This window comes from Octopus sinensis, linkage group LG3, assembly GCF_006345805.1.
Source record: "Octopus sinensis linkage group LG3, ASM634580v1, whole genome shotgun sequence".
Lineage (NCBI taxonomy): Eukaryota > Metazoa > Mollusca > Cephalopoda > Octopoda > Octopodidae > Octopus > Octopus sinensis.
In genome coordinates, this window is record NC_042999.1 from 73,015,533 (window position 1) to 73,027,823 (window position 12,291).

Consider the following 12,291-nt stretch of genomic DNA (forward strand, 5'->3'; position numbering starts at 1 on the left):
ACTGGAAAAATCCCAAAATCTTTTGCTTTTATATAATGTAAATATAGCAAGTAAGCTTCTGCTACTTCGAGTAATTATTTCTCTCCTGCAGCATAAATTTACAGCTAAGTCAACTGAGCTGTTTGTGAAATAAGTATCTTTATTACTTGTACAACATAGTGTTGTTGATAAGAATATACTGACCTTCCAATGGATTGTTGTGTGTTCTGTTGATTTCAATTATCTGTGATTTGAAAATGTGTTGTTGGGCCACCACTGAAGACTTTATCAGGCTGGAGTACCAGGTGTAAGTGAAGTGAACTTGAATTGAGCAGCAGTTTAGCCTTACCTTATTTCACTTTGAGAATTCAAATCACTGTTTACTGCCTTTTGTCTTTTCAAATCAGGAAGGTCAGTAAAATAAACACCACTAATAAGTTCAATTTAAACTGTTAAGGGTATCCAGCCATAGAAAACCATGCCAGATCAGACTGGAGTCTGGTGCAGCCATCCAGCTTACCAGCACTCAAAATTTTCAGTAACCTCTGAAGAAAATTGCTAAAACTGCCTTAACATAGAATATAAATATTTAGCAGTTGTTGAGTCTATTATATGGTGTCAAATACAAATTTCAGTGGAGCACTATTCTCATATTTATAATCTGTTGCACTGTTTTGTACTTTGGAGCACATTTAGAAGAAAACCAGTCTATACTAATATAACTTGCTGTGATTGTGTTTTCTCTGTTGCTTATTATTAATAGATTTTACTCTACAGAATCCTCTTTCTGGCTACTCCACTTTCTTATTTGAACTCACCTATTGCATAGGAGTGGCTGTGTGGTTAGTAGCTTGCTTACCAACCACATGATTCCAGGTTTAGTCCCACTGTGTGGCACCTTGGGCAAGTGTCTTCTACTATAGCCTTGGGCCGACCAAAGCCTTGTCAGTGGATTTGGTAGACGGAAACTGAAAGAAGCCCGTCGTATATATGTATATATATATATATCTATATATATATGTGTGTATATGTTTGTCCCCCTAACATCACTTAACAACCGATGCTGGTGTGTTTACGTCCCCGTAACTTAGCAGTTCGGCAAAAGAGACCGATAGAATAAATACTAAGCTTACTATGAATAACTCCTGGGGTCAACTTGCTCGACTAAAAGCGCTGCTCCAGCATGGCCACAGTCAAATGAGTGAAACAAGTAAAAGAATAAAAGAGTATTGCAGTGCCCCTCTTATTTTAAGCTACCCATATTAGGTTTCTGTTCCTAAATCCCTGACTCAGTCCTTAAATGTAGTTTTCCTCAGTTCTCCAATTTGAGAGCAACTGTCCAGATCATGTAGTTAGTAATATTATGGCATGACCACATAACCATTGTTGTGTTTTTTTTTTAAAGGAAAATAATAATTTTTTGGCATATTATATTTCAAAACTGTCTGCTATATTCATCCATATTTCAAAGCACTAGTGTAAAATTTGAGGGAGATTTGGTTATTTCTAGAAGGTTGATTGACAATTATAGAGGTTCTTCGGTGGTTTGTCATATCACTTGTTATCCATTAACTGTTCTCTATCTGGCTTCTTTCTTTTTAAGGATGTAAGTTCTACAAGTGTTATTTCTTTGATCTGTTGTTAGATAGTTCTTGTGTATATTTCCTTAATTATTTTTCATCGAAAATTATTGTTTTTTTTTGTTTTTGTAAAGGGCTTGTTCCGGAAAATTCTTAATAAACAGATAAAACCTTATCGACTTGTTCGTATGACAGCTGATGAACTGGCTTCACCAGAGCTTTCTCAATGGAGACAGAAAGAAGTAAAACATGTAAGCTTCAAATTGCCATATGCTGTTTTAATAAGAATAATTTTGTTCTTGTCAGACTGTGATTGATAGATTTGATTTTTTAATAACCGATGATCTGAAAAAGATGCAAAATTTCATGTGTCCTACAATCTAGTGATGTCATTCATAGCCCAAAATGTATTTTTATATATGTCTCAGAAGAGAGTTTTCTTCTGGGACTTGTACTGCAGTGGAAGATCTTCTCACATCTGAATACACTTGGAATATGCTAAATTTAATTTTACACGAATATATTTTATTCATTGCTGCTTCATGCAATATTATTTATTTAAGTGTTGCTTAACCAAGCTTTATGCACACCAGCATACATGCTATATACTGTTTTAATAATAGTTTTGTTCTTATGAGGCACTGTATGTCAGATTTAATTTTCATAACCAGTGAAATGAAAAGACTCAGCATGCATTGTACAATCCAGTGGCACCATTCACAACCCAAGATGTGTTTTAACACATGTCTAGGAGGAAAATATTCTATTAATCCACTGTCCTAGATTGACATTTATCTTTCGGCCCCAAAAGCTGATCTCAATAGGATTCAATCTAAGAACGCAGAGTCAGAACAAATGAGCATACACTTACATATGTATACAAAAGCATTGGTGTGAGTGCTGGTGCCACATAAAAAGCACTGTTGCTGGTGCCATGTAAAAAGCACTGGTAATGGTGCCACATAAAAAAGCACCCAGTTCACTCTGTAAAGTGGTTGGCATTAGGAAGGGTAACCAGCTATAGAAACCAAGCCAAAACAGACTATGTGACCTGGTGTGGCCCATGGTCTTGTCGGTTCATGTCAAGCTGTCCAACCCATGCTTGCATGGAAACAGGTGTAAAATGTTGATGATGATACACACACATATCTTTGTGTATACATATCTGTATATGCATGGCTCTACATACGCATATATACATTTGTACATAGTTTCTTAAGTATGTCACCATCTAAACTGTAATGTAAAATTAAATACAACTTCTTACACATAAACACTGTAAACATATTTGGGTTTTGTGTTTGTAGACATTGGAGATGATTGAACAGAGAGAGGTTGAAGCCATCCAAGATGCAGCTAAATGTCACGTGGTGAAGAAAACTCACAAAGGTGAAGTAGATGTTGCTGGTGAAGACTTAAGCACACTAGAGGTAAATATTAATATCATGTTCACCTTTTGGAATTTTATTTTACCATTTAACACTCAGTACAATCTCCTTCTTGCCTTTAAATACAACACAATTGCTTAACGGTTTTTGTTTGCATTGAAATATTGCTTCCTGTCAAAGGTGTCTTTTCCCTAAATCTCATCATCATCATCGTTTAACGTCCGCTTTCCATGCTAGCATGGGTTGGACGGTTCAACTGGGGTCTGGCAAGCCCGAAGGCTGCACCAGGCCAGTCGGATCTGGCAGTGTTTCTACAGCTGGATGCCCTTCCTAACGCCAACCACTCCGAGAGTGTAGTGGGTGATTTTATGTGCCACCGACACAGGTGCCAGACGAGGCTGTCAGATGGCCACGCTCGGATGGTGTTTTTTATGTGCCACCGACACAGGTGCCAGACGAGGCTGGCAGACGGCCACGCTCGGATGGTGTTTGTTACGTAAATCTATAAAGTATAAAATAAGGAAATTTGACTTCCATTTCTAGCAGATTGAATAACCACTTAGAGGTTCCTTTGTTTAAGTATATGATGGGCATTCAGCTCTGAAAGCACTTTCTAAATGATGTATTCCCACTGCCTCCTCCAAAACTTGTTTCCTATTCTAGTTGGCAGATATGTAACATTAGGATAATAATAAAAACTCTAATAATTTACAGTTGGGTTGGTGCAGAGTTAAAACCAATAAAGGTTTACTTTCTGGAGCTCCTCATTTCGTGGTTTATGTCCTAATCTAGGTCAGTTTAGCTGGTCATTCTTCCAGGCGTGATAGATGAATACCAAAGTAATTCACACATGTGAGCCAGAAACAGTGTTTGTTTAAAATCGCCTCTGGAAATTTTATAGCCATATTGTTATGCCAGAAAATGAAATAAAAACTAATGTTTTGAATTGGGTTCTTCAGCTAAGTACTCTTTGCCGAGTAGGTATTCTGCTTGAAACTTTAGACATCCCCAACTATAACATGCTCTTGCTTTTGTTTGTGCAAATATAATTGTATTTAATCAAACTCGATTTAAAATTTTATTTTTTGTTTCTTATGAAACCTGTTTGGTTTAAAAAGGCTGTTTTTTATGTGATTTTGTTTCTTAAACTTTTTGATAAGAGCACATCACTGTAAGTTGTAGACCTCTATTATACATTACCAGGCGAAGCCGGTTCCTGTAGAGAAAGTTAAAGTTGATCAGAAAGTGGACATTGTTGGAGACCTAGTCACTGACACAACTGATTGTCATCGTAAGCATTTATTTGACTTGAATTGTAAGATATGCACAGGCAAAATACCACCGCCTTCTGATGAGCCCCTTGCTAAAAAGGCAAAGAAAGAAGCACTGGCTCCTTCCACAAGTTCTTCTCCAGGAATACTGGATAAAAATCAACGAAAACCTGCCATTCCAAAGATTGAAAAGACAACCCCCAAGACAATCACAAAAGTACAAGAAGATACATTTAAGGATGACGAAGTGAAAACTATCATGGAAACAATACGTTCTGTAACACAATCAGAAACAACAAGTGAATCGAAGGCATCAAATTCCCCACGTCCTAGTGCCATGAAAAGTTCTTCAAATTCCAGAAATGTCACTGTAAGGTATGTAGTATATGATTTATCACCCAACTGAAACTTTGGAATAATTACAAACATGATGAAAGTTGAGGGTACATATACCTTGACACATCACTACCATCCTCTTTTTTTTTTCCCAGCTGAGGTAATCATGTATCTCCCTACTGCAAGATATCTGTTCTTGTCCCGCTATCATACTTTAACCTCTCATCAACAGGTATAAAGCCCCCCTCCCACCAATACTGCTTCCCACCTCAGCTGAAGGCTTTGTTTTGTGAATTACTTTGGTAGCCTCATTTGTGTGCTGATACCATGTAAAAAAACATGCACTTGGCATTAAGAAGAGCACCCAGCTTTTGAAACCATGCCACAGCAGACTTGGTGCTTGGTGCAATCTTCTAAACCATCATTTCCTGTTAAACTGTTCCACCCATGCCAGCTTGGAAAATGGACATTAAAGATGATGATGAACAACAATATAAATTCAATCTTTCTAATTCTGTATGATGAAGTTTTATCAGCTGTGACTTCCCTCATGATTTCATTATAAAGTGGTTTTGTCAGCAACTCTTTGAATACCACAAAATGAATTTATTCACTAAAAGACACACTCGACAATAAATGTAGCAGTACCAGTGTTGTTACTATAATGGGATGCATGTCACGAATGATGAATCAGACTACTGCACTATAACAGAATGCACCTTGCCCCCCTTTGTTTTTGGGCACTGTTAATCTGTTGCAAATGTTTGGAATATATCCTCAGTTCCCACCCTGCTGTTTTTGCCCTATAGTCAGTGATCTGTACATATTCAACCAGATCAACCTCAACAGTGAGGATCTTCTATGTAATTTTACCTGCCTTTGATGACTTAATTTGTTCTATTTTATAGACTACTTTTTGATATAATATTTTCACATTCATAATACTACAGCTGTTACAAATGTTGATGTATTCACATAAACATAGCGATAGGATGAAGTACAAATAAAACAAAATTTACTATGTAATTTCATGGGAGTTGGGTTACTAAAAAGATCCTGTTAGTTAAGATTGGGTACAACTTTGGAATGAACAGAGCATTGTCCTTATAATAGTTCAAATAATCTCTGTTGTCATTACCACCACCACCACCACCATTGCCTTGTTGCTGCTTTTTGTGTTGACATAAGTGGAGTTGCTCTGCAGGATCCAATGGGTCAGTGAGCAATGTTCTGCAATGTCTTGCTTCTGACATAGATATTTGAGTGGATGTCCTTCCTAATAGGCTAAACTAATTTATAATACCTCTACTACAGGATATATATCTTTAAATGTATGTTTGTTTTTAAGTATAATGACAATTATTATTGCTGCTTATACTTTCTGTTGTAAGTTCTTTAGAATTTTCCTTTATGAAAGTTAGTCCTTATGGTCTAGTCTTCTGTAATCAATGGCTGTATTTGACTTTATTTCAGGTCTCCAGATTCAGTGTTGCAGTCTGGATTGGAGAAGAAAGTGAAGTTCTCTCCCTCTAGTCCCCTTGTATGGAAAGGTTTCATTCACATGCAAGATTTAGTGAAGTTTATGACAACTGCTTATCGACTGTCTGGTCCAACAGAGCACCTTGTAAGTTTATCAGTTACACAACCCAACAAGTATTTTGTTGTCAGCACGTTTTTACCTGAAGGTTTCTTGAAGTTTTTTTTTTTTGATATGTTGACTCCAAAAATAGAATCCATTTTTTACCATCATCTCAAGATTTCAAGATAACCAAATCCCCCAATTTTTGCAATTTTCTTTGTTTTTCTGAAAAAATGCATTGTTTACCTGTGAAATTTAGTATGGCTATTTATTATGATTCATATATTATTTTATTAAGAGGCAGGGGCAAACATTTGGGGATTAAAGAATGGCTACAGAGAACCTAAGATCCAGGGTCTTTTAATAGACTTGAAGAGCCTTTATTTTAACCAGGTAAAAATCATCCTACCTCCACTCCATATCAAATTTGGCATTATGAAGCTCTTTGCTAAAGCTCTGGATAAAGGTTACCCATGCTTTCACTATAGCTGCAGCACGTTTCCTGGTCTGAGCAGTGAAAAAATAAAAAGTGGATTATTCGATGGGCCTCAAATCAGGACTTGCATTGAAGCAGCAGCATGGAATTCATTTGTAATAGTTGTAAATGATTTTTTGGGTAACAGTAATGCAGCTAACTGTGCTGAAATAGTCAACAACAAGCTGGAGAACTTTCAAAAGAGCTGTACTATTGCCACAGTCACCTTGATAGATTCCCTGAAAATCTTGGTGACACAAGTGATAAGCAAGGAGAATGTTTCCATCAAGGTAGATGGCACATGCATATGATGGCAGAGTATTGCTGGAACTTAGCTTGTGATCTTCTTGAGGTTCAACATTCAAGAAAATCATCCAAATACAAATTCATGGGAAATTAGGTATAAACTATGATGTAATTTGTCGGTAGTAATTTTTTGACTTTTGCTAGTTTTCCAATAGAATTTTAAGAAAACTTCCTGGTTTTGAAAAAAACCAATTTCTATATATGTTTGTATGTTATGCTTTGTTCTTCTTAAACTGTTTTAATGACAAAAACAATGAATTCAGTATCTTAAATAAAATCTTGATGTGATGATAATACATGGATGTCATTTTTGGATTCCTAGTTCAGGTCCAAATTTTTCGACAACAAAGATAAAAATGTTTTTGTTTGCCTTTGTTATCTTTATATGTTGTGTTCATTTTTATTTTTAAAAGAATACAATTAAAGCATCATCTGTAAGGCTCTTGATTAATTACCTAGTTACAATTCCTATTTGAAATTATCTTAATTATTAAATCTTTTGGGAAATATAGTTTTCAATTTTTCTGTCTCCATTTACATGAAGGATTAAGCACCATTCTAAATACTTTACAATATATTATCAAGTACCTTACTATTTCAACTTGAAATTCTGTTGGCATCATCATAAGAAGCAGTAATAATATGCTAAACTTTACTTAATTGAGGACAGTACTTTGTTACATTACAGTATTTTTCTTATAGCCTAGTACAACTCACACTCTCAGTATTCACCATAGAACAATAATTAAAAAAAAAAAAGACAAGTATTTCTCAAAGGATTGCACAATCAATTAGTAAAGTTTGTGATTAAAAAAGTTTTTGCCTCCCTTCTCCGATATCAAATTACCCACTAATGGATACAGCCATCTCTTTCAGACTTTTCAAAAGAAGAGCAAATGAAAATACTTAGTTTTGTTTTAGTGAAAATAGAATGTTTCTGATTATTAAAATCAAGCCATTCCTAACTTCAAAAGTTCATCATCATCATTGTCATTGTCATCATCATCATCATCATCAGTTTTGTAAATTTTCCTTGAAATAGCGAGTAAAGATGAGTAATTGGTTTTGTGAAGAACCTTTGCTATATCTGTTTCTAGTAGTTGACAAATGCTTCTTTATTGATGTTGTTTTGTTGTGCTTCAGGAACTTCAAGATACTGTTCATGTTTGTGGTCGTATCGCCCCAGAATTAATATGGGATTATTTAAACCGTATCAAACAGACAGGCTCAAGAGTGAGTAGAAATAACATTTTTTCACTTCTTTTACTTCCCTTCTCTCAACCTTTCCTCTTCTATCTCTCTTTTATTCCCTTATCCTTATTTTCACTATTTTACTACTGTTTTTGAAAACGTTTTTTCACTGTCTTTTTACAGGATATTTGTGTGTTGCGCTTTCTCCCTGGAACATTTGATGAAAAGAATGCATATGTCATGCTTTATTCGTATCTGAATAGCCGGGGCCGTTGTGGAGTGGTTGGCAACAACAGCCGCCACATCAAAGACATGTATATTGTACCTTTGGCGTCTCATAGCAAAATACCAGCTGTTCTTTTGCCATTTGATGAACCAGGTAATTTATTACTTACTTTGGCTCTTTAAGCTTGCTTCTTTCATATTTGATGTTTTGCAGACACCATGTCTGTTTTGATCTTTGTGGGTGTTTGAGTTTTGTTCAGTCTAAAGCAGTGATTCCCAAAGTGGGCAGTATTGCCCCACTGGGGGCAGTGGAATGAGCCAGGGGAATGTTGAAGAAAAGTGAGATGATAATGAGGTAGCCAAAATGGAGTGATTGACATAAAAAATATATTAATAGGTTAATTAGGTTTAAGTTTTATTTGTGAAATACAGTGGTTTTAAATTTGCTACAGAAAGTGGTCTATATTTGTGGTGGGAAGGGTGAGTGTCGTTAGGAATGTGGCATGGGTGCCAAGTGGGGTGGTAGCCCAAAAAAGTTTGGGAACCACTGGTCTAAAGTGTGTTTATTCATGTGCTGAATATTGCACTGATTTGATATAAGTATGAAATTTGTTACTTTCACCTTTCACTGTGGAGCATGCCACTACACATTTTTTATTTTCTTTCCTTGTTTCTTTCTGTGTTCCTTTCTGTGGAAGAGTGTAGGCTCGAAATGTTAAAGACTTTTTGTTTTGTTTGTCTTTTGTCAATTCTCCCCTATATATATATATATATTTTTTTTGTTCTTTTACTCTTTTATTTGTTCAGTCATTTGACCGTGGCCCTGCTGGAGGCTTACTGCCTCGAAGGGTTTTAGTTGAACAAATCGATTAGTTGAACAAATCGATCCCAGGACTTGTTTGTTTTAACCCTTTAGCATTTAAACCGGCCAAATCCGGCCAAAAGTATTCTGCCTGTTTTATGTTCAAACTGGCCAGATCTGGTCTCTCACACCAACCCTACAATATCGTTTTAAAAATTAACAGCTACCTCATCAAAATCTTATAGTACAAGATTAATGAATGATTAGTTCAAAACAATTTGGATGAAAAAGCATTAATTTTGGCAGAGTAATGCAAACACTAAAGGTTTAAAGTATTTTGCATAGGATATGAGCAGTTCCCATGAGCACTATCTTTTGAATTTCTGCCATTTTTGGGGTTTCCTGGTATCTGAACTAGGTAGCAATCAGCCCCTTTTGCTATCATTCCCAGGGCACCTATGACAACAGGTATTGTTTAGAAGGCAGTGAGCTGGCAGAGTCGTTAGTACGCCGGGCGAGGTGCTTAGCGGTGTTTCGTCTGCCGCTGCGTTCTGAGTTCGAGTCCCGCCGAGGTCGACTTTGCCTTTCATCCTTTCGGGGTCGATTAAATAAGTACTAGTTACGCAATGGGGTCGATGTAATCGACCTTATCCATTTGTCTGTCCTTGTTTGTCCTCTCTGTGTTTGGCCCCTTCTGGGTAGTAGAGAAATAGGTATTGTTTTAGTCTTCAGGTTCCACATTTTGCTAATTTCTATTTCAAGATCTTTATACTTGGTAGGTCTTGACAGATACGTTTATATCGATTGGGACAGTCATATTGTGAAGACCTGTTGAGGCAAGTGAAAATCAAACCAAATCAAAATAGATGAACATCAATGGAATTTGTATCTTTGTGGTTCCAGTACCGGTGGCACACAAGAAAACCATCCGAACGTGGCCGTAGCCAGTACCGCATCGACTGGCCTCCGTGCTGTGGGCACAACAAACACCATCTGATCGTGGCCGTTCGCCAGCCTCATCTGGCACCTGTGTCGGTGGCACATAAAAACACCATCCGAAGACCCGGCGACGTAGTCAGTCCACCTGTGCATACCTTCCTACTTATGACACTTGTGAAGACCTGTTGAGGCAAGTGTGTGACACCTACTTATGACACTTGTGAAGACCTGTTGAGGCAAGTGTGTGACACTTGTGAAGACCTGTTGAGGCAAGTGTGTGACACTTGTGTAGACCTGTTGAGGCAAGTGAAAATCAAATCAAATCAAATCAAACCAAATCAAAATAGATGAACATCAATGGAATTTGTATCTTTGTGGTACCAGTACCGTTGGCACACAAGAAAACCATCCGAACGTGGCCGTAGCCAGTACCGCATCGACTGGCCTCTGTGACGTGGGCACATAACAAACACCATCCGATCGTGGCCGTTCGCCAGCCTCATCTGGCACCTGTGTCGGTGGCACATAAAAACACCAACCGAAGACCCGGCAAGACTAGTCAGGCCATAACCCGTGGCCCCTACTTGGGACGTAGTCAGTCCACCTGTGCATACCTTCCTTCCTTCCTGTGACACTTGTGAAGACCTGTTGAGGCAAGTGAAAATCAAATCAAATCAAATCAAATCAAAATAGATGAACATCAATGGAATTTGTATCTTTGTGGTACCAGTGCCGGTGGCACACAAGAAAACCATCCGAACGTGGCCGTAGCCAGTACCGCGTCGACTGGCCTCCGTGCTGTGGGCACGTAACAAACACCATCCGATCGTGGCCGTTCGCCAGCCTCATCTGGCACCTGTGTCGGTGGCACATAAAAACACCATCCGAAGACCCGGCAAGACTAGTCAGGCCATAACCCGTGGCCCCTACCTGGGACGTAGTCAGTCCACCTCTGCATACCTTCCTTCTTGTGACACTTGTGAAGACCTGTTGAGGCAAGTGAAAATGAAATCAAATCAAAACAAATCAAAATAGATGAACATCAATGGAATTTGTATCTTTGTGGTACCAGTGCCGGTGGCACACAAGAAAATCATCCGAACGTGGCCGTAGCCAGTACCGCATAGACTGGCCTCCGTGCTTTGGGACGTAACAAACACCATCCGATCGTGGCCGTCCGCCAGCCTCATCTGGCACCTGTGTCGGTGGCACATAAAAACACCATCCGAGCGTGGCCGTCTGCCAGCCTCGTCTGGCACCTGTGTCGGTGGCACATAAAAACACCATCCGAGCATGGCCGTTCGCCAGCCTCGTCTGGCACCTGTGTCTGTGGCACATAAAATCACCCACTACACTCTCGGAGTGGTTGGCGTTAGGAAGGGCATCCAGCTGTAGAAACACTGCCAGATCTGACTGGCCTGGTGCAGCCTTCGGGCTCCCCAGACCCCAGTTGAACCGTCCAACCCATGCTAGCATGGAAAACGGATGCTAAATGATGATGATGATGATGATGATGATATATATATATATATATATATATATATATTGACTGGCTTCCGTGCTGGTGGCACGTAAAAAGCACCAATCCAATCGTGGCCGCTGCCAGCCTCACCTGGCACCTGTGCTGGTGGCACATAAAAAGCACCCACTACACTCACGGAGTGGTTGGCGTTAGGAAGGGCATCCAGCTGTAGAAACATTGCCAGGTCAGCTTGGAGCCTGGTGCAGCCTTCTGGCTTCCCAGATCCCAGTTGAACCGTCCAACCCATGCTAGTATGGAAAACGGACGTTAAACGATGATGATGATGATGATATAGAGGGAGAGAGAGATAGAGAATTTACAAAAATACAAAAGACGAAGACAGGTGTGTGAACAGCAAATAGATGTATTAATTTAATGCTTGGGAAGTGAGAAAGTCTTTTACATTTTGAGCCTGTAAAGATAATTGATCTGATAAAATAATATAAAAAGGGAATTAGTAATAACCAGATTACATTATCATCATCATTGTTTAATATTTATTTTCTATGCTGGCAGTTCAAATCCACCACCAATCATTTTGCACTTCATCCACATGGGGTCAGTAGAATAGGTGATAATCATGTACTAACATATTAACATTGATTCAGTTGACTCTTCCTTTCCTAGAGATATGTGCTAATTAAAGAAATCATTAGTTTTTATTTTTTTGTATAAAAACATGAGCATTGTAACGCAAA

General features: G+C 38.3%; 1 protein-coding gene across 3 annotated transcripts in view; it reads left to right on the top strand.

Moving 5' to 3' along the window:
* The window catches only part of LOC115209531 (platelet binding protein GspB), a 198,199-nt gene that overhangs the window by 178,224 nt on the left and 7,684 nt on the right, over positions 1-12,291 (top strand). For all 3 annotated transcript variants that reach the window (XM_029777962.2, XM_036501084.1, XM_036501086.1), the window contains 6 exons: positions 1,694-1,810; positions 2,867-2,989; positions 4,130-4,593; positions 6,028-6,178; positions 8,058-8,147; positions 8,289-8,484. In XM_029777962.2, the coding sequence (XP_029633822.1) occupies positions 1,694-1,810; positions 2,867-2,989; positions 4,130-4,593; positions 6,028-6,178; positions 8,058-8,147; positions 8,289-8,484 (1,141 nt within the window). The remainder of the gene's footprint in view (positions 1-1,693; positions 1,811-2,866; positions 2,990-4,129; positions 4,594-6,027; positions 6,179-8,057; positions 8,148-8,288; positions 8,485-12,291) is intronic.